Below are 26,529 nucleotides of genomic sequence, written 5' to 3' on the forward strand. Positions count from 1 at the left end.
TGTTGAAGGTACTTGTGGTTTTCATGCCACTAGTTTATTAACTAAGATCCCAGCAGTGAACATAATGGAGGGATGTGTTGGCAATCTCTTCTATGACCCACTCATCCTCACTGATACTGATGGATCATCTAAATCTGTTGAAATTAAGGGAGAACTAGTACAGTGTTCATTCTAAAACTGGAATGGGCTGTTTTCTTGTCCTGTGTAATTGCTCCAGAGCTACTTCAGAATTGTTCCTTGTCATTAGTGAGTCCTTCTCACACAGATTTACAATTCATTTTGTTTTATTTGTGTGTTTGATGTTGTGCAGAGCTTTTGTATATTTGAATTTGCAGAGTGAAGTTAGAAAACTTTGTGTTGATCCTACCTGGTTTATCTGCAATGAAGAACTTATAGCCAATGTTTTTCAATTTAAATTTGCTTTATCACATGTGGCTTGTATGTTAGTCTGAAGGATCTATTAAACAGTTTTATCTTTTTGTACAATGCCTGTCGGCAATTTCAGAGGTCTGTCAAGCAACCGACGCAATCTTCAAGTTTTCAATTTAAAAGCTCTGTAATTTAGCTTGATATGAAGCATAACAGCAAAAAAACAAATGTTGTGCTTTTACTTTGAAGACAAACCGCTAAAAAGGACACGATTCCATGAATGTTGTGTCGAATCGATACTCTAATAAAAATAATCAGAATATCAAAATTATCTAACGACAGTGTGACACAGGACTGATCACATGTTTATTCATATTGTATTTATAGTTAACGCGTTGCGTGTACAAATCGCGCTAAAATCAGCACAGAACTTTATTCGGCAATTTACAGTACAAATGCCAAGTGTGAAGCTGATGAGATGAATTGTTCTTGAGATATGAAATCCACATACAGGCGGACAGATGTTTGTGGAATTAGTTGCTGGATTTCAATCTATTGAAGATTATCTAAGTTATTTCTATTTCCTTGGGACATGTCTCTCTTCTTCTTGAAGGGATTTTCTGACAGACAGCCTTTATAGAAAACAGTCAAGTCCCTAAAGATGTCTGTCTGGCTCCTCAGGAAGTCCTCCAGAGTCTTCAGAGGCACCTCCATCACACTGTGGCCAGTCTGTCCATTCACTGCATAGCCCCCATAACTAGGGAACATAAACCTCACCTCATATGGGGAGTTGCGGTCGAACCAAGGGCAGCAATATGCCAGCCACAAGTGTTTTGGGATCGCTAGGCGGTCCCTTTTATCTCGCTGGATAGTCGCCCCTGAAACAGTCACCCCTGCCACCATGAAAGATTTGCCATGGCAGAAGTTATTGAGGCGCCGGCGGACGGTGTCCAAGTATGGATTCCAGGAGGTATGCAGGAAGTCTGTGATAAATGGCACTACGTTGGTCAGGGTGTAGGTGGAGGATTTGTCATCCGGCTCCGCTTGGTGCAAGTCAGGATTGAGTGGGCCACGTCTATACCCAACGGCGTCCGTGTAGTCCTCCAACACGGCCTGGCTGCCCTCAATCAGAGCGGGGGTGTCATCAGTGAGGGGAAGGGCTCTCATGTGTGCACTTTCATCACCAGAGAGCAACTGTAGGAAAGAGATAAACAAACGAGGCATTATTTATTTTGGAAATGGCTGAAGCCCAGCACAATTCCAGTATGCAGTACCACAGTTGAAATATTCAACTGCATTTTTAATTAATGATCTCAGTAGCTTATTTTCATACCTGTATAATAAAGCTGAAGAGTCACTTGTTTAGGGGAATATTTGAGGGACTAACAGGTGATTCAGCCTAACAGGTAGTGGCTCATTCATCTTTGGTGTGTTCTGCTGATGCTTTTTCTATTTCTCTTCTTTTGTTTTCAAAGGGAACACCTTAAATACCAAACAGACAGTCGTGGACAGCCGAACAAAACCTTCTTTTTTTTAAATAAAGATTTACATTCAACTGCTTCGGTGCGGCCTTGGACCAGCATCGTACGTGTATATGCTGCTACAGTCCTCGATTGTCAGGGGACACATGACACATGGAGCCTCTTTTTCCTCCTCTTCCTCTTCATCACAATAATGTCTCATCGATATGTGTAACTGACTTGACTTCTTCCAAGGAGAGATTCACCTTATCGATGCAGATCCAGGAACGTGGCTGAGGACATATTGTGGATTATGATCGTGGATGGTGGTGGCAGCTGATGGTTACATCTAGGTTGCCTGGATATACAAATTTGACTACTCACATAAACAACCATTATTGCTTATATTGATGTCATCACAATTCATCTCATTTTGGTAGTTTTTGAAGGTTGAGGGCAGAGAATGTTCCACCTTGTTAAGCCCAATGAGACGATTTGTGAATATGGGCCATACAAATAAAATGTGATCAACTGATTAATTTATGCTCTGTACCTGAGGTTCATACATCCAGGGTGTGTCCATCCTTCTCTTCCCATCAGACTTCTGAAAGATGTAGGCCGAGTAGAGGGGTAGACGGCGGCTGCTGTCATACAATGTGGCATAGCGCACTTTGTCTGCATACATCTGGCAGATCCACCTCAGGCTCTGCCCTCCGACCCCTGCAGGTGGGGTCTGCATGTAGAAAAAATGACTGCAGTCTCTAAAGCTGTTTGACACAGTAGCACTCACCAGGTGGTAGGCCGTCAGCAGGGAGAAGGACAGGGCCCAGGTGTGGAACAGAAGCATCCTCACTCAGCTGGAGTTGATGGAAAAACAAATGATTTCCCCCTGCATGTCTGGGTTTGACATGTGCTGCCACACACCTACATGAAGGAGGAAATTCTGCATTTTCTGTGTAACATATAGCCTTGTATTGGTTTTGCCTTCATATTAAGCGGCTGTTGGATAGAGACTGAGAATGCAAAGCAGCAGCAGCCCGGAGCAAACCCATTGGCTGGATCATTGACTTATCTGCTTCCACAATTTCTGTGTGGTGATGCATCTCTGCACAAGCCGTGTCCACATTCTAACTTATCACATAAAGTCACTGTCTTCACTGTATTTACTCATTTAACAAAACATTTGAAACATCTGAGAATACTAGAAGCACCTCCAGGGCTGGACTGACCTGCTTTGGGGCCAAGAGGCCAAAAGTGACACTGATGTCCACTGTCTGCACATTATATGGGCTGGTTCAATTTTATAAGAAAGGAAATTCTACACAGTATAGAAACGATAGAAAATAAAATGATGGGCTGCATTTTGACACAGGGATTTTTGGGGGCCCCTGGTTAATAATACTGCCTTATTTACAAAATTGCTATTGCTCTGATGATCCTTAACACAGTGCAATTATAAAGTAGGCTGATTTTAACTCCATTTTATTAGCTTTGTCTTGGACTGTGTGGTCCCCAGTTTCTCCCCTTGACTGGTTTGATCACCTGCAGGTTCAAATGTGCCTCTAGATCTTTTTAACCATCATTATTGATTAATTTTCAGAAGTCATGTCCAATCAAACTAACTCCAGTTTTAATAGACACGAGACACAACTGCAATTATAAAGCTTTTTCATTTCCTTAAACACTTTCTCATTTGTGATCACTGCCTGGGTGGACGGACATGTTACATGTTATTCAATGTAAGCAGTGGAAATTTCAGAAAGGAGCACTTATGTTGAATCCAATGGCTTTAATTTGCAAACAACTTCTGCGTAGTGATCTTAAGGATGTGAATTCCTTTAACGATGCATGACACTTTTTTTGCATTTGTTTATTTGTTTTCAACATAAGAAATCAAAGGTGGAAACAAATAAGTAGTGAAATGGCGAAAAGAAAAAACATGAAAAAACCCAGCAACAAACCAAACAAACTGCACAAAAGGTTACTTATCCTCCCTCTTCACAGTCATCCATTCTCCCTTCACTTATCACCTCTTTCTGCAGACTCTTATAGTAGTAGAGCCATATCTCCTTTTTCCATAAAGTGGATGAAAGATTCCCAAAATGAATTGAGAGCTTTAAGGATGTAAGTAACAATTATGCATGACACATTTGATCTGATCACACGTTCAAGGCTCATCTCGCAGTTGGGGACAACAATCATCCGTGCATGCGGTGCCACTGCAGTTCAACAGCGCCCGCTGTCGATCAAACCCCGCTACTACATCCTACAAACGCAGGACATGCCCTGAGCATCGATCACTTCTACTCCGAGGTTAATGAGACAATAGCTGAAAAAACATCAAGCACCCCACACTTGAAGCCACTGACTGTGTGGTTTTAGTAAACAACTTTGCAGGAGGTAAAGTTGCTGTGTGTGTACAGAACAAGCTGTTTTTGCCGATGCCTTCCTCCTCTACAGCCCCATGCTGGAGTTAGCTTGCCCCCGCAGCTCGCAGGATATTCACCGCCCTCCATCTAAGACGGAAAAATCCGTCTCAAAGTGCAAAGTGGACGCGATCTGTGTCCGGGCTGCTCGGTCGGTGTGTGCTCGCCCCACTCCAACGTTGGGTTAGGGCGCTTGTCAGTGTCCAGTCACGTGGTGTCACACGGACGGCCATGTTTCCGAAACACAAACAACAAGAGGAGCAGCGACTGGGAGCCAGCAGACACACACTGATACGCAGCAGCGACCGTCGGAGGAGAGGGGGGAAATAGTGAACACAACGCGGAGCACGACTTTGTGGAAGTGCGATTCTGTCGAATGAATACGTTTACAGTGTTTAAAGAGACCAATGCAGGCGACATATTGGCTGTAGCCGCACCGCGCAGACCAGCAGTCTGGTAGCTACACACAGTGAAGGTAAGCCTCTCTGCAGCTTGTCTTTTAGCTAGCAGGCTAACGCGAGCTAACGTGCTAACCTCGCGTCGCGGGCTGCGAGGAGCGCATCTCCGCCGAGTTGTGTCGCGACAAGGAAACCAAGATTGTTGTTTTTCCGTCATTGTGTTTTTTTTTTTTTTTTGGCCCACGTCGCTTCGGTGCCCCGCTGAACACCGACGGTGTAGCGGAGGTGGTCGTCCGCACACTGGCGTTGCAGGCCGGGTAGTCCGAGCCCAACACTCCGCCCCCCTCCGCCATCATATCTGGTGTCATTTGAACCTACAAGCCAAGGCCTTTACGACTAGCGCATACCTTGTGCTAGGTTAGGTAGCAAGTTAGCAAGCTTCATCTGTGCTGCACATCGAGATAACTATATTTTTAGTCGAAGTTAGCCACTGTTTTTTTTTACCTTCCTTTCCTTCTATAAACCGATCTATGCTAATTGGCTCGGAAGACGTTGGAGTGCATGTACGAATGTGGTTAGCAACCACTGACGGCAGCTAACGTCAACTCGAGCTCTTTTCTCTTTAAGTTAGCGCAACCAAACAATTAGCTGTTATCAGTGTGTTCGAAGTAACGCAGCGGTGTGCGATTAAAGTTAGCGTTAGCATAGCTTCTCAATCTGCGCCTCCCTGAGCCCGAGATCACGCTGTCCCGCCACGTTTTGAAATGCACAAACATCCACATGCACAATACAAGTGGCTTCATTCCTCAGTGATCTTGTCTCAGTCTGTTCAGTACAAAATGTTCACTTCACACTAAAACAATTCTCGGTCAGTTGTGGCCATAAGTCTGGAGTCATCTTAGAAACTCTAGCGGCCTGAACAGGTTTGGGATAAAGTTATATATTCCCAATTCTTCCTCCTTCTGTCAAGTCAACAAATCGCATCCCCTCCATTATTGAGCTATGAGCTTGTGTGATCTCACTGTAATTTGAATGCTCTACAGTAATCTGTGCTGTCATTGAAATATACTGTCAAATGGGTTACTTTACCTCATTTATACTTAACTTTAAAGTTACAGTTGTCACCAAATTATCATTGCTTTCATTTTGATTGCCAATATCACAGTATTCCCACATGTGCATGAGAGAACTCCGTCAGTGGCATAAGGGAGTTTATTGTGGTTTAGCAGGTCTGAGGAGATCTGTGCACTCGCTTTTCAAACCCCGTGGCCTTATTTTCCCAGTTTAACACCACAATGACGGGAGAGAACTCTCACTCTCAACACCATCTCCACCAGATGACCCCCAAAACAAAGAAGCATTAATTTATAAATGAAAAGCTTCTAAAGCCTATCCTGCTGTCGAATGCAAACTGGACCAAATGGCAATTTCACCTCTCATCTAAATGCCTGGCACTGTCAGCAGTCAGTTAGAACTGAAGAAGCCACTTGGATGAGAGATGAAATATCTTCCAGAAACTCAGCCAGGTCCAGTTGACCTGTTTTTTAGCACTTGGCTATATAAAGTGTATTTATTGCCAAATTTGAACCCACAAACCTCCACATTAAACAAGACCTCTTACGTGTACAGGGTAGTAAAAAAAAGATATTAACTAAAATATCAAAATTGAGTAAAACAAAACAGCAAAATTGTTTTATGAGTATACCACTGAAGTAACTTTGAATTCTTGCTTTACCTTAGACAAGGTTGAACTTTTCTGCCACAGTCTTCAGTCATCAGGCGCATACACGTCACATAAGTATTTATGATTAGAAACCTGAATCAAATCAAACATGGTACCGACACGGATGTTCTATCATACAGCTGCTGAAGTTGGAGGCAACTATCAAATCATTTGTGACAATCCCCTTAAATCCAGCCCACCATATTGGTTACATTTGATTTAATGTGTTAGTTAAGCTGCCTAAATCTATAGTCCCCTGATACTGTCAACATTTAAGACATATAATTTCAAACACGTGTGTCTGCTAGCTCCATGATCCAATAGTAATTTTAGACTGGCTGTGTCCAAAATCACCCAATCATTCTTGAACCCATACCCACAGTAGAGGGACTTCTGTGTAGAGCGCTGTATAGTGAGCTAAAGAGGAAGAACTAAAAACATTTTCGGACTACTCTGTACTTTTTCCTGTGCCGGTAATTGCGTAATTGTTGCAGGATCATGACGTGCAAAAATTACAACATCAGCCGATGGAAGATCCTGTAATAAATCTCAAATGTTTATTTCACCCTTTAGTATTAATACTTTAAGGTAAAAGCATGTTAAATGTATAAATTAACTTGTAAGCTGCACTTTGTACTGTGATGCGCTGCTTTGCTCGTATTACATGTTTACCTTCACAACTCACAGATTTGTCTCACAATGCACTGTGGGATACAATGAGTCCACTATATAGGGTATAAAAATGTAACTAAACTTTCGGACAGCATTACCAAATGGTGAATTCACTATATAGTGGACTACTCAGTCCTAAGTATGTGATTTTGGATGTCGTGTTGAAGTTGTTGTGTCAAAAGAGAGGAAAAAAGAAAACCTCTCATATCTTTGTTTGTCGATTAGGTACCATGTACAGAAATCTAGAGCAGTTTTTAAGGCCAATGTTAAAAACGGAAACCCACAAACTCATCAGAGGGCTGATCAGTGGCGCAAGCTAATGCTAGTAAATGCTGGAAATAATATTAATGTCCCATCTTGTATTCAGCCAGTTGAGAAGTACGTGATGGTTAAAAAAAAAAGTATGACCATAATTTTCCATCAAACAAATGTGGGTAACATTTGCCATTAACTGCTTGATGTGAAGTTTTGCAGAATGGGATTTTTTTGAATATCACAGAACTGCTTCCATGAATCCTGATTATCTGTTGAAATGCAGTTCCCAGGTTATTGGTTTAGTTGCCATGACATTTTCAAGAACCGTCCCCAACCAGCTGCATGCATTTAGAAGCAGCTGCTTCACAACATCACTGAAATGGACTCCCTACATTTCTGGATGGAAAATCTCCTGTGAGCGACAGGAACACTCGCCCATGGTGGAACAGTAAACTCGAAATAGTTTGCCGTTTCATTTATTCAGTGAAGGAAAACCGCAGTGTTTTCTCTCCCGGCTCAGTGTGCTGTAACGGATTGATCAAATCTGGCTGGTGCCATTCAGTGATTCCCAGGCATGCTGCCTCGAATATAGTATGTCAAGGCTACACAACAGAAAATCAAATTACATTTCCTTTCCTATAACAAGAAAGACACACTACCAAGCTGTGAAAATGCATCTTACCACCGGCTAATTTATTGAGTGTACACCTGCAATGGGCAATATCACGATTATTCCCAACTTTTACCTCAGTTATGATTAATGATATACATAATGATATATACCTGTCCTAAAAACTTCTGACAGTTTGTGAATGCACTCATCTGGGAAAGTATTAACCGACCTGAGCAAAATTAGGACGTTTAGAGGTTAAAAATGTCAGTTTCGATATATTTTGGTTTAATTGCCCAGCCCTAACCTCTAACAATATTATCCATGTTTGTTTTAATTGTCTGATTTCTCTGATCCTCTTTCTCTCTCTTTTTTCCTTCCCCAGTGGTGCAAAGGGAGGTGGACAGGAAATAAAGGAGTTACCTGGAGGGTGTCCGTCAATCCACATTTTAGTTGGAGCGAGAGAAAAAGGCACGACGGGAGAGAGAGAAAGGAGAAGAGGAGTGCGTGTCGCGTCTGCTCTTGGCAGCTGTTCCAGCAGCCTGTTTCATCCTTTCGGCTGTTTTTTCGTTTTTGATGAATCAGTTCATATTTTTAACTTTAATGTGAGATATAACTGCTGTAGTAAAAGAAAGAAAGAAAGAAAATATTATTAATAGCAAGAGTGTTTTTATTTTGTTCCATCGTTGTTTTCTGAGGTTCTTTTTGTTTTTTTGTGTTTAACAACCTTTTTGGGCTGTGAGTAGCAGGAGCTTCCATTCTCCAAACTATCGTCGAAACCCCTTCCTTACTTAGTTAGGACCTGATAACCTGGTATTCCTCAAGCACCTGAAACTGGCAGCTATTCTCTTTGTGTCTGTGTGTTTGGGGAGCTCTGTGACCACAGCTTAAGCACCACTCAGCCTTTTTGTCACCTAAGCCTAACTAAAGCCAGCCAGCTCTAGCCTGGTCCAGCCCAGTCCAGCCTGCTCCGATCACTTGGACAGGGTAAGGCAGTCAGAGGCGCATTTATTCTTCTGCCAATTCATTACATACAAGTGTTTCTTTTTTTTCTTCTTTTTTTTTTTTTTTTATAAACCCTCAAACGAACTAATCATTGGTTTCTCCTCAGATACTCAGTTCTGTGTGGACGTGAGGAATATGACTGCTGAGACTCTTAACTTCGGCCCAGAATGGTAATTTATCTGATTTCTTTGCAATATTTTGACATGTTTTGAACAGATCAAGTGAACTGAGTATTTCCTGAAGAACAGTTTAAGAAGTTAACAGCACTTAAATTCCGCTTCAAATTTCCATCATTCTGAGCATTCTTAGGTTACATCCACTCTACTACCTTTTTATTTGAAAACAAATCAACTCTGCTACAAATACGTCTGGCGTCCACAGTACTCGTAAGAGTTTGGAAACACTGCTGATCCTTTTTAATTGTGAAAGCTGTGCCTTAGTCTTTACGAGCAGAAATTAAGTTGTTTTGAAACGATGATGTAGACAATCACCACCGCTTGCTGATTGTTGTCTTTTCGGTCATGACCCTCCCCTCCAGAAGAAAACAACCAGCATTAGCTATTTGAAGACCTCATCTTTTTGTCGTTGACACCTTAAACTATCAAGTGACCAAAATAATCAGTATATCATCAATGGAAAAAACATTTGTATGTTTGGCAACATCGTAAAACCCTCTTGACATCTTCGTTGCTGTCTCCTATTTGTATGACAATGCCTTTTCATTCTGAGATACTCTTATTGTTTTTTTGCATCTGTCAGTTTTTGAAATGCCATCAACACACACACACACACACACACCCACACACACACCCACTCACACCCACTCACAGGTGAAGCATGTGGAGAATCTCCTGTTGTCTTCTCCAATTGGGTCATTCGGACATTCCCTGTAGTTTTTATTAGGGGAATGATTATCCGGAGTTCAGTGCGTGTCTGAAAGCAACTTAAGACTGTAGGTAACTCAACATCTTAGTACAGTTTACAGGATGTCTGATTTTAGAATAAGTGAAGCCAGATAAAGAAAACGCTTCTCATACAGGCTCTTGAAATCAGAATGTAAGTTTGGTCATAGCCATGTCCTGTTCACTGCTTTCTGTCCCTCTGTTGTTTCTCTTCTTCCTCAGTCAATGTTTGTGTAGCGCTATATTCAGTGGGCGGGGGGAGTTGGTAGCTCTCCATCTCTAACAGCCTGTGACTGCTGTGTGCATTCTTGGTGAAGTGCCAGCCTCGCAGAATATTTCTCTCTTTACACATCTGCAGCTGCTTTCCTCTCAAACAAGCCTTCCAGCTCACGTTTATCCTCATGCCCTTGTAACATAGCTACAGAGCACAGCACATACAGCTGTCTGGCCAGCATGTTAACACATCTTCTGAGGCATGTTGGCCTTAGAAAGTTGTTTTGACCATTTGAGGTTATGTTGGCACTAGGGTCTGCAAGTATAGTACACTTGGTGATCATGATAGAATTCAAAGTGTAAAAAGAATCTGCCACTCTTTAGGATGAGGATCATGAACATACAGATAATTTTAATGATTGGTTTTATTAGGGAGAGAAGCTAAATATAGCATAGGTAAAGCAAGTGAAGTCGATACAAATAGACACAAATATTTCTTAGCACTCCACCCACTGGCATCTTACCTCTTATTATGCATATTAGTTGCTGCTCCACTTATTTTTATCCTCTTTGATATGGCACATGCTACCAACTAGTCTTTCATGATGCTTTCCTTTACCTTTTACTGCCCACGCCCACCTCCACATCTCTGACTTACATATGGTTTTGATGTGGGGCTGTGAGTCAATGACACACTTTGTAGAGGCATGTGAATGGAGCCATTGTTAAACAGCAGGGGTTTGGAAACCGGCCTGCTAGTAATAGCTTTTTAAAATGAAATCTGGAGATTGGAAAGCTATCTTTGTTGAGCCAAGTCTATTCAGGGGGACCCGCGTAGGAGGATAGGTGATTTGTTACAGAACATTTAGTAAATTCCTTTTTTCCCCTGCTGCAAAATGGATTCTGTTTTATTTATATGTAATATTTTTTCTCCTGTTCAGATGCAAATTACTTTTTTGGTTACACAATAGTGCTCTCACTCTTTTTTTGTACTATGTGCTAACAGGGAATTTGCAGCAAGTTATTAATAAGTGATATTTCTCCAGTATATGTGAAGTCAGTCGTTTTGGAGGAAGTGCTGCAAACATTTGGCTTTCAAGGTTAAACCTGCAGTTGTACCTGTTGAAACTCTGACACCTGCCCAGTACCTATGGTTACCAGTTTATTAGATTTCTCAAGCGTTGATACTGTTAATTATTTATACACACTAGCAATTTATACAGGGGCAACAAACGCTTTCCACCCAAGTCTCACCTTCTGTCTGTTTGCGATTCATGCAAGAAACATTGATGTTAGAAATTCATGACCCTGATTTTTTATATCTTTTTTGCTCTTCCTCACACAGGCTCCGTGCACTGTCCAGTGGGGGGAGTGTGACGTCCCCCCCTCCTTCCCCCGCCATGCCAAAGTACAAGCTGGCCGAGTATCGCTACGGCCGAGAGGAGATGTTAGCACTTTATATCAAAGACAACAAGGTAAGTTGGCTTCTCTTAGAACTCCATGGATCACAGAATAAGAAGATTTAAATCAATCTGAAAGCCTACATGTATATTTCTTATATATCTTTCAAATTTAGGCAAATTTAACTCTGTTCAGTCATTTACCAGGGAGTGAATTGAGAATCTCTACCTAGGTTAGTTTTTTTTATGTAATACTTAAAGCTATAAGGATGATTTTGATGCCCAACACCTTTTGTTGTTGCTCATCTTAGGTCCCAGAGGACATGCAGGATAAGGAGTTTGCTGCTATTCTGCAGGATGAGCCCATGCAGCCACTGGCACTAGTGCCTCTCACTGAGGAGGAGCAGGTCTGTCACAAACAAGACTCTCACAAATGCACTGATACCTGCTAACGTAGAACGGTTTTAGCCCCCCACAGTATTTACAATACAACCTCAGCTTCGGCGCTGCCGTTGCTTGACAAATGTGGCTGTTAGCTCACATGCCTCACATTCCTCCCTTTTGCTTTTTCAATTCTCTCGTCCCAGAGGAACTTCTCCATGTCTGTGAACAGTGTTGCAGTGCTGAGGCTCATGGGAAAAGGGGTCGGTGGGGCTGCCCCAGCTGGAGTGGTCCGAGGACGAGGAGCCGCACGAGGCGGTCGAGGTAAAAAACAAAAACAAAAACACAACAGAAAATCATCCTGCACACCCATCAGAATGGGGGGGAAATAGCGAAGAAACAGCTACATAGATTCAGCCTGACTGCAACCATAAATCCACCACCACTTGCACTGAGACTCACATGAGTCTAGCAGCAACAGGGATGCTGTCCAAATGGCTCGAATCCAGGGAAAGTTAAACTGTTTATTTAAGCCAACCACTCAAGTGTTTATTTCCCCCCTTTCTTCCACCATCTTGATGCAGCACACTTCCTCTTGGCCTGTCTAAATAGTCCTCCTTTTGTCCAGCCACACCTGTCTAAAACGTCTGCGCTCATGAACCTACCTTGTGCATGATCATCGCTCCACATATATCAATAGCCAACATAAACACAAGCTCTCCGGTTCTGGACAGCCAAGGAAACAACTGCGTTGCTGTGTGTGGCTGTCTGTAGCTTAAAGGGGATGTAATGGAGGATATGAGGTGCTGTTTGTATTATTTTAAATTAGATGCATAGAGAACTTTAACAGATTATACTGAAGAGAGTCAATTAGGAGTTATTTCATTAAGGTGATGATTGTATTTTATACTAACACCCTCTCTGTGTTTTTGTGTGTGTGGTTAGGACGAGGTCGTGGTGAAGGTGGATTCTACCAAAGAAGTATTGAGGACGTGGAGGTTGGTTTTGGCCGCAGCGTGCGAGAGATACACCGCAGCCAGAGCTGGGATGACCGGTAAGAAAATCCTCCTGCAAACACAACAGAACTTTAAGAAATGTCCTTAGAAGTATTGAAAATACATTTAAAAAAAATAAATCATACATCCTAGTACTCCGGAGTGAAAGGTTTATATCTCTAAATGAGCTGTAATGCAGTTTAATAAACTTGATAATCTGCTCTGGTATTTTACTTAAGCACCTGTTGTTTTTCTTCAGCAGATTTTTAGTCATTGATAAAAAACTTAATTTGCATCTTTTTTGACAGATGTCTGTCTGGATGTCTCTCTTGCAAAAAAAGTTAATGTTTTGGGATTGTCTTCCTTTGTTTATCAGTGAACTGATACAGCTCACTGATACTGCCATTTCCCTCAGGGGCGAGCGACGATTTGAGAAGCCACTGCGGCGGGAGGTTGGGCGTCCTGGCTTTGAAGACCCTGTAGGTCCCGTTGTTCCAGGGAGGAAGGAGTACACAAGGGCTGACAGCGATAACTGGCGCACCCTCCGGGAGGAGCAGGAGGAGGAGGAGGGGGAGCCAGGCACCAACTGGAGACTTGCTGTATCCCGCAGAGATGGTATGATACATATAAATATTTATTTGGTGTTGTACTGTTTTAAACTTTTGTTTGTTGAAAACAAAACCTATGCACAAAACAAGGGCCCGGGGATTAATTTTGTTGAAACCCATTAAGAATGGATGCAACGTAGTCTGCATATCTCCAATTTAAAGACCAGAAGGAGGTGTGCACAGATTCTATGTACTGTTTTTAAAACAATGGAATGCACAGTGTGTTGCTGAAATTCATGTTTGCAAGGAGAAACACATTATGGGAGGTGGATTTCCTTTGTTTTTTGGCAGCCTTAGCCTCAGAAAACACTTTTTAAATCGCTATTTATAGCTATAGTTGAAGTGTTTTCAAATGGAATGGTTGTAGTGTGGATGTATTCGTAGTTGATTTAAGATAACTAATTGAATGATGAACCACTAGCTAACGCTCAAGGTGAAAGATGCATTTGAGGAGAAGGATTTTGCAGAGGAAGAGCCAATATCACAGTGATCCAGAGGTAAAAAATGTACGCCATTACAGGGTCACTACAACCTTAAATTGTCATCCTCGAAAGCACATTGAAACATGACATAAAAATAATTTCAGAACTAAAACATTTGGCTTTTATTGTAAACCATAATCCTACATTTGACCAGGAATAGACCAGCCTGTAAAATGTCCTTTTTGTTTCTCCATGTAATCAGCAATACTGTGGTTTTCAGGAAGTTTAAAGCCAGATGTGATAACTGGAATGAGTGTAATTACTTTTGGTTCATACTAAAGTTAGAGTTGCTCTCAAAACATCATACCATCATACATGTAAAGGGTTTGAAATATTAGTTTAAGGGACTACATGACCTTCTTTAAAGATCATAACAAATCCCGAGACTTGACCACATGACTGCCATTACTTGGTTAACTTGTTTTTGTACGTTTTTTTAATGTGGCACCTACTCTGTTTGATCTACATATTAATGAGTCCTGTCATTCCTTCATAGTATCATCAGTATCTGTTCTGTCAGATGGTGGTCCTCGCTCAGCAGGCTGGCGGGAACACGTCGGCCCAGGTGAGAGTCGTCGGAGGAAGTTTGATTTTGACTTCCGGGAATCGGATGGTCATGGCGGTGGCCGCCGGCGTGCGGGCAGTGAGGGACTAGAGGACGACAGGGACGGCCTGCCAGAGTGGTGTACAGATGAGGAAGATGGGGAGATGGGCACATTTGACTCCTCTGGAGCTTTCATGCCTTTGAAGGTGTGTATAGTGTTTATTTATTTGTAAAAATTCTTTCATGAGGGAAAGTGGAATATTTTCCACCCTTGATTTAACAAGCTCTTTTTAATTCAGGTTCTTACATGAGGTTTTTTTTTGTATTTTAGTCAGTACCATAAAATCTTTTATTGCCTGCCCTCATTGATGTCTATGAGCATTTGTTACATTTTCACATCCTCTACATCTCCTGGTCTTTTAGAAGGGTGACAAGGAGACAATCCTGGAGGATGAGTTTGAGTTCAAGGGGATAGAGGAGGAGGAGGAGGAGGAGGAAGAGGAGGAGAGCCTCACTGACACTGAGAGGAACAGCGCTGAAGGAGACAAAGGTGAGGAAACATGTTTGCACCTTGTTTCATCCAGATACTGTGTTGATAATTGGCCCATAATTAATTAGAACATTGGCCATTTATTTTATTTTAATTCCTCTCCTCCACTGTAACCCCACAGAGAATAAAGAAACTGGCTCTGCTGCGGTTGATGGTGAGGCAAAGCCAGCATCACCCACCTCTTCTCCTCCAACATACTGTACCCCTCCATCCCTGGAGCTTCAACCCAGCAACGCATGCACAGTTGTGGATAATACTCAGCTGAGCAACAGCCACCCTGTCAAGGCCAACAGCACGCCTGGTGAAGGTATATCAAATTCTCAAACTCTCTGTAAGGGATGGGAATATCAGGGCACCTCACCATTCGATTCAGAGAACCCCCACACCCCTTAAAAAAAAAAACAGAGGTTTGTCCTGAACCATGGCTCAAAAACTGAGGACATAAACTTGTAGTGGTGGAGTTTCGTTACATCCCTAATATTCATGTTCCTTTATAAATGTGCCATCGCTTCTTCTGCAACAAAGCGTTGTGTATCTGTGGGAAGAACTCTCCTATCTTCAGCCTGTGTGTGTGTGTGTGTGTGTGTGTGTGTGTGTGTGTGTGTGTGTGTGTGTGTGTGTGTGTGTGTGTGTGTGTGTGTGTGTGTGTGTGTGTGTGTGTGTGTGTGTGTGTGTGTGTGTGTGTGTGTTAGAGATTTGTTCGAACGACATCCAAATCTGCACACATGCATGACTGATCTGTCCATCACCCAGCTGAAGGAATTATTTTCTCCAATTTAGAGACCCGTACCCGCATAAACATTCCACTCCACCGCTACTGGTAATAATATGGTAACCTATTACGCTTAAGAAGGCTGGATTTAAGCACCATGGAGTAGGGAATGTGACACGATGCACCCGGTGCATCTGATAACAGGAAGACATTGAGATGCACTGGGTGTGTTAGCGGTGGGGATCGACTTAACCAATCAGACAGTGTTTTATATTTCCCTTATCCTTCCCTTTTAAGGAGAGTGCCCAACAGTGTAGTGCCATTTTGGTGAGGGCTGACTGCGCAAGTCTCAGAGGGGGATGGGGTGTCTGTAACAACGTAAAGCTGTAACTCTCTGCCAATACAAAAACAATGATTTCAGAGGATAAACGTACCTAAAGGAAGGATAGAAGTAATAAACGAAGTCTGGTTATCCCGCCGCTAACACACCCAGTACATCTCAATCTTTCCTGTCAACAACATTCCAAATGCACACAGTCATGCTCCCTGTGCACTGGACACTGAACTGCACCTTGCACGGTGCGCCTTGGTGCAAAAAATAGGGCCCTATGTTTTCATTGACTATTGCAAACTACACAAGTTGTTATATTCTGCACATAGACTGTGTGTGTGAGGGCAAGAGATTTGACATTCAGTCATGTTGATATTTTAGTTTGATATACAATATGTTTATCCCCAGTAATTTAATATGTTGTTTACCAAATCTGCTGTACCTGCTGTATCAGAAACAGAACCAGTAGGTGGCTCAACCCCCCCCCCCCATATCCTCAACATCATCCCCATCCCATTAATAGAGATACTTAAAATAGGGCCCATTGTTTTCCTAATGTTTGTTCTTTCTGTTGTTTTTGTCAGACTTGGCTCCTTTAGGGGGCTCCAAGGCCCATTTGAGCCCCAGCACCACCTCCTCCAGTTTGCCTCCCCCACCCCCTTCCTCTGCTGCTCCTCTCCTCCCTCCATCTGGAGGAGACAATGAGGATGATGAGGGCATGAAGCACCTGCAGCAGGTAAGAACAACAGGAGGCATGTTTCAAGCTGCTGTCTCATATAGAAAACTGAATTATACAGTGCAGAACAGTTTGTTGGTTTTTTGTAACATTTTTACAGCTACTGATTATGTTTCCCCAGTATATTTTGGGTCATTATGTTGAATGTAGAATGAAGCTTTTGACTGTTTGTGTAGGAGGCAGAGAAGATGGTGGCATCACTACAGGACACCTCTTTGGAGGAGGAGTGTTTCACCCAGGCTCTGCAGCAGCAGGAGAGCAGGAACACTGCAGCCGCTCTACCGCTGTCTCATGAAGCCGCTATGAAGTGGTTCTACAAGGACCCACAGGGAGAAATCCAGGGTACTCTCAAACTTTGAAATGTATACTCTTGTATCTACTCATATATGCAAGCATGGCATATTAGTTAATAAATATTCCTTCAGTGGATTGCAGCAATCTTTTGTAAATCCAGGGTTTGCATTGTAAACTCATCTGTCTGCTCCACCCTCTTCCAGGTCCTTTCACCACAGTGGAGATGTGTGAGTGGTTCCAGGCTGGCTACTTCACCATGACCCTGCTGGTGAAGCGGGGCTGTGATGAGGGCTTTCAGCCCCTGGGGGACGTCATCAAGATGTGGGGCCGTGTGCCCTTCGCCCCAGGGCCCTCCCCGCCGCCCCTGCTGGTGAGACAGCCACCACCAACGCAGCGCCCGCAGCCCACCCGGGGGCCCGCAGGGACTGTGAGTCAGAGCTAAGCCAACATAGAGGGTTTTGAGGGGGGGATGTGAAGGAGAAGGATGATTAATAGACATGTTGTGTTGGATTTACAAAATAGTTCAAATAATGTCATTTTGTGTTACACTTAATTGATTCCCATCTGTATCTATAGTCTCTGAGTTGGAGAGAAGAAGAGATGAACAATCAATAATCAAACCTCATTTATTAAAATTACAATTTGCAATGTCATCCAGTAATAGTCACTGGCTGTATTTGTTAGAGTTATACTTGTTGTAATTGTTGGGGCAGGGTAAGGCTCCATACAATATGTTACACTCAAATTATGATCATTTGTCCCTAATGCTCCCTTTAAATTTTGGCACAGTTGATGTGACAGCCTGGTGTACATCATTTTAAGTTTGTAACATGACTGTGTATTCCCTGTTAAATGATGATACGCATGAATGCCATTAGGAAAAAGTTGAACATAGGCGATTATCTATTGATATGTGTCCTCAGTGCTAAGATGCACTTTACTGACTGGAGATCTCTCCCTCCCTCCTTCCCTCTTCCGTCCTTCTCAGGGAAACCTGGACCAGGAGCGACTGAAAAAGCAACAGGAGCTGGCGGCAGCAGCTCTTTATCAGCAGCTCCAACAGCAGCAGCTATTCCAGCTCATTAACAGGTGTGCCAATGGGGGAGTGTGGCAGTTTCAGTTTACATATCTCAAATAGTTTCCATGAATTTGTTTGTGTCCTAGTTTCTGTCATTTTACATCAGAGGAAATTTCAAATTTTTTCAAAACTTGAAATCTGTGCCTGCGTGTTTTCCAGGTGCAGTGAGCAGGGTATGATGCCTTCGATGAACAGATCGATATCAGTGCCAGATACAGGGTCCATGTGGGACATGCATACCTCAGCTTCACAGCCGTCCGGTACTTTTTCAACTGCAGCTTGTTACCTTACACACACACACACCCCTACACATGGAGTAAAAAAACTCAGATGGTGAATCATGAGATAATAAGATGATCCAATTTCATTTCCCTGCAGGCAGTGAAGCCAGTCTTTGGGACATAACAATGAATCCTACTACTCAGGGTCCAACTCTCGAACAGCTTCAAAAGGTGGGTAACATCATGAGCATTTCAAACTTTGAACACTAATTCTATGTACATTTGAAAAATTCCCACATATACTTTCACTATTTATTGTGTACATAAGTAACATTTCACACAGTTGTTCATGTCAGTTTCATTGGATTTAACTCTCAGCAGAAACATTTTAGCTGTATAAGCTGGCTAGACAAAATAAGAAATCATGTGTGCTGCCCAATAACTATCTGAAATTTTCAGCAATGACTATTTTTTTCTGAGAAATGCTAAAGAATTGAGTAAAAACCATCCACTCGCTCTCTCGGATGTCAGTTTTTGACTCTTTTTGTGTTGACTCTTGCTTAAGCTCCAGCAGGAGAGGCGAGACGCTGAACTCAGGGCGAAGCGTGAGGAGGAGGAGCAGCGTAAGAGGAGAGAAGAGAAGAGAAGGCAACAAGAGGAACAGAAGAGGAGGGAGGAAGAGGAGCTCTTCAGACGCAAGCAGGTGAGATGCGGTGTTAACACAAGTTGTGAAAAGGGCTTCATTATTTGTCGTTGATTTAGAGATAATCATGAATACTGAATTATGGCCTGGCCTGTAAATTTGTCAGGTAGCTTTCGAATGCTCTTTGAATGTACATCACCAAGTTATTAAAGGACTATGCCAACTCAGCGTTGACATCTTATCATTTCTTCCTGTAGTGTCGTCAGCAGCAGGAGTTAATCATGAAGTTGCTGCAGCAGGCCCCCCAGCAGCAGGGTCCTGGGGCCGGCAGCTCGGGCTGGAGTGGGGGTCCTTCCTCTGGGCTCACCAAAGCAGGTAAATCCCCAGCTCTGGCTCTGATGGAAATGCAGCAGGAGGCAGAGAGGCTTCTGAAGCAGCAGCAGCAGCAGAGAGCCCAACAGAGAGAGAGAGATCGCGTGAGTTTCAATTATACAATACTCAGTCTTCATTAACAGATAATGTCTTTATGTTTTATTAATTGAAAATAGAAAGTGACAAATTTCAATTTGCCATTTTCGCCATAATCAACCTGGTGTATCTCTGCATTTCCAGCACTCCGGCATGTCAATGGGGAGCTCCTCAATGGGAAGTCAGTGGGTGGATGGTGTTGGCATGTGGGGTGGACCTGGAGGTATGGAGGGTAAAAGCAGCAGTGGAAGCTCTTCAGGCAGCATGGGCATGTGGGACGAGGCTGTGAAGAACCAGACCGGCCTGCGTGGCAACAGCAACAACAACATGGGCTTGAAGAACAGCCGCAGCAGCCCGTCACTCAGGTATGTAATGTCAGATAAAAACTAACTTTAGCCGAGTTCACATTACACAATTTTTAGCCTGATTTTCCACTCAGGGACAATTTATGGAAGTTGTTAACAAAAGCCCTTGATCAGAAACGAATCTGCATTCGATAAGCAACCGATCACTAAATGTCATCTCTTCAAAGACTAACCCTAAGTCGAGGAGGCGACAACCCCAGCTAATCTGAGTGCAGGCTGGGGTGAAGGTACATGTCTTGGTGAGACTTCCTATGGTTACACTGCACATGTCTGTAATTGGGGAAAACAAGCATAACTGTGCATGAGTGACCAAGTAACACAAACATTAACTGCATTGGGCTTGAATTGGTTTGGGTCCACCTTGGTTAGATTTCTCTGTTGAAACGGTTCAGACAGAAAAATGTGACCCAAGCCGCTCTCTTTTCTTTACAAATGTGATGTCCACAGAAGCCTTTCCTCCAGTTTGATGTGTTATTCTGAGAAGGATGACACAGACGAACAGGAGGAGTACTCGCAGTATCTTTTTGTGATGGAATGTAGTTTGGAGACCACACATACCAGTCAGGTTTCTCTTGGTGTAAGATCGTGTGGTGTGATTTTGCAAGACAGCGATTCAAGATCCCTTTTTCTATACACCCACCACTGCAAATAGCATTGCAGAATGAATCTACTTAATGTTAATGTCTTTCAGTTGCTCACTATTGTTGTTGCTCTCATGTCCTTTGCAGTGAGCAGTACATGATGCGCCGTAAGCGGACAGAGGAGGAAGACAAGCTGCTGAAGCTGCTGCAGGGCATGAAGCCCCAGGATGGCTTCACCACCTGGTGTGAACAGATGCTGCATGCTCTCAACACCTCCAACAACTCCACCTCTTCTTTGGATGGTAGGCTGCTCAGCTTTAATCTCTTTAGCAGTGGCAAGGGTGAGGGAAGTTCATCCTAATTATAGATAGTTACATTATATTTACATACATAGATCACTATATTTACGAGTGTATAAGTGTGTGAGGGAATTTCCTTCAATCTCTGTACCCCTTGTTTTCAGTATCACTAAAGATTTAAATTTTTTGTCTTCATTTAGTTTCCACAATTGTGGCATACCTGAAGGAGGTGGAGTCACCCTATGCAGTGCTGGACTTCATCCGGTCCTACCTAGGGGACACAGTGGAAGCCAAAGAGTTCGCCAAACAGTTTTTGGAGCGACGTGCCAAACAGAAAGCCAACCAACAGAGACAGCAGCAGCAGCAGGTAGGCCTGACCTTATAAAGTTATTATCCCCCCCAGTATAGAGTGATCAGAATGGACATCGGTCCATCTCTAAATATTGCATTGAATTTGTTTTCTGGATTTTCATGACGAATTTGACTCTGCAAAATTGAGAATCGGCTCTCAGAACTTATTTATTTTTACTTAAGTATTTTATATTATATTAAACTTTTTTAACAGAGCACATTTCATTTCAGCTGGACACACACTGTGCTGCACAGAAGTAACAGCCACAAAACATTTTTGAGCTGTTTTTCTCTGCTCCTCTCCCGCCACTCTCTGGCACCACCTCACATTATGCCCCACACATAACGAAATGTCATGATGAGGCAAAAGTGAGAGGCCTTTGGCTCTCTAGTACAAAAAGAATGAATGTTCTAGCTATTTAGATTTTTATTTGAGAATGATTTAAACAACAACGTGCAAACAACAATCTCCCCCGGCCAAGGGGACGGCTGTTTTCAGAGGGTTAAAACCTTTCATATAACAAACTGGCTGCGAAGTTCTTTGTACCTCTTATGTTTTGATTTACACATAAAGAGTGGATGCTGTTTTTAATTTGTGCAAACCAGCGTTTATATATTTGTCTTCAGTCTTGTAGTAATCAGCTGTAAAGAAATGTGACTGAAGAAACTAGCTATGAGCTGCAAATGACTTTGATAGAAACCTTTTGAGTGTGACCTGCTTAAATGCATCCTCTCCTCTTGTTTATGATCCCAGTTATCAAAGGAAGTGGCTGGATTGAACATGAACTTCCCTCTGCAGGTACACCACATGTCTGTACACAGTACACATGAAAACTGATGGGTCTGGAGTTGTTATTATTTTAGGTTAGGTCTCCTACAGACAAGGAAATTGCTGTTTTTTTATTCACAGTTGCATTACCTCCAAGTCTCATCTTGTTAGTATGAAATATTAAAATTAAATGAAGCAAGAGAACTAGTTTTCATTTCAGCAATTATCTTTAGCATTGTTGGGTAAATTTGTCATTTACTCTTCTTTTAGGACTCAATGCGAGGTATGAACCCAAGCACCCTGCAGTCAATGTTTCAAACCAATCACATGGGCAAGGCTGGTCTCTACGACAACCAGGGGGGAAAGATGAAAAAGAAACAGCCCATGATGCTGCACTCTGACCCCAGCATCTTAGGTATGTGACCTCACTCCAATTTAATAAGCCTGTTTTTTAGATATGATTCATCTGTAAATGCTCTCAGAATCCATGAATAGTTAAAAGAGATTAACTACAGATTAGCATTGTGATTATGCAGAAGGCATCCTCTCATCAGTAGATACCAGTGCCACACTCTCACATCAAAGGTAGACACACAACAAAAAGCTGAAATGGAAAATTAAATCAGCAGCAGACATCAAATGAGGTCGAACCATAAATGACAAATGCATGTGTACAGCCTTCTAGAGCAGCAACAGAAGGTCATACATCTTCTTGATTGCTTGTTTGCACCCAGTCCAGGTGGTGAGTAGGATGATGGGTGTGGTGTCTCACTGGTGTAGCTGAACACAGAGATATGGCTCACTCCTTAACTTGGATTGAAGCAGGTGGCCAAACAAATGTCTCAACAATAAAACTGGATATAAAAATGTGGTGAAAGTAGGATAGCCTGCTGGCTGAGATCCATCTCAAGTTATTTGCACCCACAATGCCGAAGCTTAGCTTATTTAATTGCAAACCTATTTTTTTTTACTGTAAAATGCAGATTTTTGTCCAGCAAATGTGCTCTACTTGGCTTAGAAAGCATATTAACGTGTATTGACATCAGATCATTATCCTAATCCCCAACAAATTGCACCTGAAGTTATTTTTTCTTTGTCCATACCCCACCTTTCCAGCAAAATTCAATAACATTGGTTTGGTAGTTTGTGCGCAGTTTTGCTAAAAAACAAATGGAGATGAAAACATAACCTCATTGATGGGGGGAGGTAGGTATATGCTCCAATATAAATAAGGGCTTATTTTTGGTTTTTGATAAGTTCTTGTTTCAGAAGATATTACTTAGATTTTAAAGCCATTTAGACCCTTTTAGAGCTGGTTGATCACATCCTGCCTGCATTGTATAAGCCCGTGCTTCAAACATATCCCACCTGCCTCTGACCTCACTCTGCTCTCTCTGCAGGGTACTCATTCCACAACACGGGCGAGTGTTTGAGCCTGAATGAGATGGAGATGGTGGAGGATTACTGATGTGACGCAGCGCAGCAGCAATAGCTACCTGAGGCCTTCTGTCTTTTAATCAGACAAACCTGATGACGAATGTGCACTGCTGGGGGAAACAAGGGTTGGGGGTAGGAGGGGAGCAAGCGCGAGGGGAGGTGCAGGGTGGAGGCGCCTGGATCTGCGCCTCCCACTCTTGGCTTCCCTCTGGAAAGACGCAAAGGGCTCCCTGCTGCACCAGTTGATCACTTGAGCAGGGGAGAAGGGGGGTGAGGTTAAAAGGAAGATGGGTATCCTCTGGCACTCAAAAGATTAAGCACCTTATACTGAACTAATGCACTTTATTGAGATGGGATTTGAATCGTTTTTTTTTTTTCATGTGTGAATGTGAGAGCGTTTGGAATCAGTGCGCATACAAGATGTGTGTTCATACACAATATCTGTGTGCATGTGCATCGGAACTGGAAGGGGCGGTGAAACAGTCGGTGGGTTGAATGGTCGGGCTGTTAGGTTTTCAAAGTCAGGGGGACCTTTAGTTGAAACCTTATCAGAGAGCAAATCCTTTCTCAAAAGACAAACACTGTTGATATTTCTCTTGTTTAGCATTTTTTTTACGTTTATATAAAAAGTAAAGCTATTGAAAAATGGATTATAAAAAAACTTGAAGATTTGCACTCGCCTAAAAAAGAAATAACAAAACAACAAAAAAATTAAACAAATGGGGTTAGTTATAGAAGTGAATATTTTTTTATGAATGTGTATGAATGACTGAGTGAGTGAGTGGTGTGAGATGGTTGGTTTGTGTCAGTAATATACCAGTCTGCACAATGTTTCTTTTTCTTTTGTTGCTTACCAAGATGTATGAAACATAAGAGGCCATTTTTGTCTTTTTTTTTTTTGTTTTGTTTAAATGGTAATTTTGTATTCTCATGTTTAGAGCGTGTGTCCCTTCTCCAAACAGGGACTTGATCTCCATGTTTTGAGTGAGTATGAATGCAAGAGAGAGAGAGAGAGAGAGAGGGCAATTGCACAACACATCCTTTCTCTCACCAGCTCTTCTTCCCCAGATAGACAAATTCGAAAATGCATACATTTGTAAATGTCAGCTTTCGCGCTCATAACCTGATGACCACCACTAGTTTATTTCCCTTAGCTTCTCCCTATGGGGAGCTGTCTCTAGTCCTGTGAGGACTGGTAGACAGGGCGAATCATAAGGGACATTACTGTGTGTGCATCTGAATGAGATGTGTGTGTGTGTGAGAGAGAGAGAGTGCATGTTCATTTATTGTTCATAGAAATGAGTTGAGACTACAGGTACTCATTTTGAATACATGTGCTTTTTTTGTATGTGTATGAATGCACATTTGTGCCTAAGAACTTGGATAGGGTGCATGGCCATTGAGACATTAACTCTTTTTTGAGAGCAGGTGTGACGTGTGTCAGTGCTCAGCACAGTGTATGTAAAGTATGAAAGTTTGTATCGTAAATAATTCTAGTTCAGTCTTGGGGTGATCCATCGGAAGGTTAGTCCAGTCTGTTTTCCTGGGGTGTGATCACGTTGCCTTTCGTCAGCTCTCGAACTTGTGAATGAAAGGTGTCGAGTTTCTGACTCTGAAAAAAAAAAAAAAAGCATCTTAATGTGCAAGTGCACAGAATGGTGCATGAAATGTTAGCATATTGTGTTACTTATTCGTTGTTGCAATTTGATAATGACGAGTTTTCTTTTTTTAATGAAAAATATATATGAATATATACATTATATACAAAGTTTAAAAAGTATTTGGACTAAGATAATGAGCACTTGGGGCTGCTATTTTTGTTGTTTTAAATTTTTTTTTTTTCCTTAATTTGTTTTTTGTTTCATTATCGCCATGTGAAGTGTGTGTATTATTTCTTTCTTAAGAAAATATTGAATGTATTCCAAAAAAATGACAAGAAACCCGTGCTGATACCAGATATTGTGTTTTTCCTCAGAAGATTTCAAAAATGGAAACAATACAAAAAAGCTTCAGAGTTTAGCGAGGTCTTTTTTTTATTATTTTCACAGTAGAGATGGAAAAAAAAAAACTTGGAATGGAAACAGTTGAACACACTGCCTCTACAATCCTGGTCGTACAAATAGTGACTAAGAATTCAAAGAAAGGACTCTTTCTATTCCATACTGGAGCTTTGGTTGTTTACAAACCACATGGATATCTGTGGGTGCAGTTTTTGTTTTTTTCTTGTTTGTTTCTATAATTTTGTTGTTTTGTTTTTTTTAAATGAGACGGGTGGGGTTTGCAAGTGCGCTTCTGCCATATGGACATTGAGTGGCTTTGGATTTTTTTGAGGAAGAGTGGCAGGCATCACAACAACCACACGGACAAGATCCTCTAACTGGACCTTAGTGTGTGGCCGTGGATCCTGAGACTCAATGATCAACCGTGGAGTGGAGGTGGGAAAATCAAGGATTGCCTCTGTTATGTGGCGAACAGAGTGCAGGGCTGCATAACCCTAGAGGGAACTGCGAGGGTTTGTGCATTTGTCTTCACCTCAACCCTCATAAGCACTCACACCCTGCCCTCAACAACTCACCTATGCACTTTTGTTCATTCAAGCTGTGAGGTACCATTTCGGGGATGGGAGCACAATTACAACAGGAGGATTGCTACGGCTTTGACAAAGTCACTGAAAAGATATTCCCAAACTGAAATAAGAGACTCGAAGCTCGTCTTCTCTCACCTCCTGTATATAGTCATATTTTTGTATTACCTTTCAGAGTAGACAGAAAATTTACAAATGGATGAAGGAAAACTCATGAGACATTTGATTACATGGAGTGAATGTTCTTCAAGAAAACCAATCTTTTTTTTTTTTCTTTTTTTTTTTGAAAATAGTTTGTGAAAGACTGAGTCTTTGCTGTGAATTTCCCTTAGTTTGCCAGTCACCCTGAAATAACCGGGGATGGAAGGGAAAACCACACGGACTGAGATGCTGGACATGCTGCAGTGTCTCCAAGACTCACTAATGGTTACTTTTGGAAGTGGATGTAAAGCTCCACCGAGTGTTTGCCGACACACACTGAAGCAGCAGACATTTGTTGGAAGAGCTTTGGACTAGGATGCTTCCACTTCGTCTCCTGACCCAGTGATTGCCTTGAGAGCTGTAGCATGACTGCAGGAGGAAAAATTCTTGACATTGGTGAGACATGTTTTCCTTATTACTTCTTTGCTTGTTGTTGCCGTGTTTTCATGACTTCATGTGATCCGGA

The 26,529-nt window shown here is 42.2% G+C and overlaps 2 protein-coding genes across 11 annotated transcripts in view; one reads left to right on the forward strand and one right to left on the reverse strand.

Annotated features, from left to right (window-relative positions):
• On the reverse strand, positions 1-8,114 carry LOC109639680 (endonuclease domain-containing 1 protein-like). 3 transcript variants are annotated; one of them, XM_069518482.1, is made up of 5 exons: positions 6,389-8,114; positions 2,620-2,686; positions 2,383-2,549; positions 2,096-2,122; positions 1-1,563 (listed from the first exon to the last, which is right to left on the reverse strand). In XM_069518482.1, exons 3-5 carry the CDS (start codon positions 2,512-2,514, stop codon positions 922-924), a joined length of 801 nt encoding a protein of 266 aa, XP_069374583.1. In that variant the 5' UTR covers positions 2,515-2,549; positions 2,620-2,686; positions 6,389-8,114; the 3' UTR covers positions 1-921. The 3 variants fall into 3 exon arrangements, with proteins under 3 accessions (XP_069374583.1, XP_069374584.1, XP_069374582.1); XM_069518483.1 differs by lacking the exons at positions 2,096-2,122; positions 6,389-8,114 and having other exon boundaries at positions 2,620-3,783; XM_069518481.1 differs by lacking the exons at positions 2,096-2,122; positions 6,389-8,114 and having other exon boundaries at positions 2,383-3,783.
• Positions 4,472-26,529, forward strand: part of gigyf1a (GRB10 interacting GYF protein 1a) — a 24,401-nt gene continuing 2,343 nt past the window's right edge. Inside the window, exons 1-25 of one of the 8 annotated variants that reach the window (XM_020103305.2) lie at positions 4,472-4,730; positions 8,299-8,900; positions 9,025-9,088; positions 11,379-11,508; positions 11,745-11,840; positions 12,021-12,138; positions 12,760-12,868; positions 13,186-13,424; positions 14,396-14,649; positions 14,867-14,993; positions 15,115-15,300; positions 16,621-16,772; positions 16,949-17,114; positions 17,270-17,493; positions 18,055-18,155; positions 18,304-18,404; positions 18,523-18,596; positions 18,931-19,068; positions 19,266-19,484; positions 19,621-19,841; positions 20,570-20,724; positions 20,922-21,088; positions 21,827-21,871; positions 22,112-22,256; positions 23,242-26,459. In XM_020103305.2, the coding sequence (XP_019958864.2) occupies positions 9,054-9,088; positions 11,379-11,508; positions 11,745-11,840; positions 12,021-12,138; positions 12,760-12,868; positions 13,186-13,424; positions 14,396-14,649; positions 14,867-14,993; positions 15,115-15,300; positions 16,621-16,772; positions 16,949-17,114; positions 17,270-17,493; positions 18,055-18,155; positions 18,304-18,404; positions 18,523-18,596; positions 18,931-19,068; positions 19,266-19,484; positions 19,621-19,841; positions 20,570-20,724; positions 20,922-21,088; positions 21,827-21,871; positions 22,112-22,256; positions 23,242-23,309 (3,270 nt within the window). In that variant the 5' untranslated portion in view covers positions 4,472-4,730; positions 8,299-8,900; positions 9,025-9,053 and the 3' untranslated portion in view covers positions 23,310-26,459. The remainder of the gene's footprint in view (positions 4,731-8,298; positions 8,901-9,024; positions 9,089-11,378; positions 11,509-11,744; positions 11,841-12,020; positions 12,139-12,759; positions 12,869-13,185; positions 13,425-14,395; positions 14,650-14,866; positions 14,994-15,114; positions 15,301-16,620; positions 16,773-16,948; positions 17,115-17,269; positions 17,494-18,054; positions 18,156-18,303; positions 18,405-18,522; positions 18,597-18,930; positions 19,069-19,265; positions 19,485-19,620; positions 19,842-20,569; positions 20,725-20,921; positions 21,089-21,826; positions 21,872-22,111; positions 22,257-23,241; positions 26,460-26,529) is intronic. The other 7 variants (XM_069518468.1, XM_020103306.2, XM_020103307.2 and 4 more) reach the window with 7 other exon arrangements.

This window comes from Paralichthys olivaceus, chromosome 22 (assembly GCF_024713975.1).
Source record: "Paralichthys olivaceus isolate ysfri-2021 chromosome 22, ASM2471397v2, whole genome shotgun sequence".
NCBI lineage: Eukaryota > Metazoa > Chordata > Actinopteri > Pleuronectiformes > Paralichthyidae > Paralichthys > Paralichthys olivaceus.

Bases quoted from the DNA above. Each gene is read 5' to 3' on its own strand.
- LOC109639680 (XM_069518481.1), bottom strand. From the start codon at position 2,676: ATGCTTCTGTTCCACACCTGGGCCCTGTCCTTCTCCCTGCTGACGGCC. The intron at 1,564-2,382 runs GTACAGAGCATA...TCTTTCCTACAG, and splicing joins CCTGGATGTATGAACCTCAG to TTGCTCTCTGGTGATGAAAG.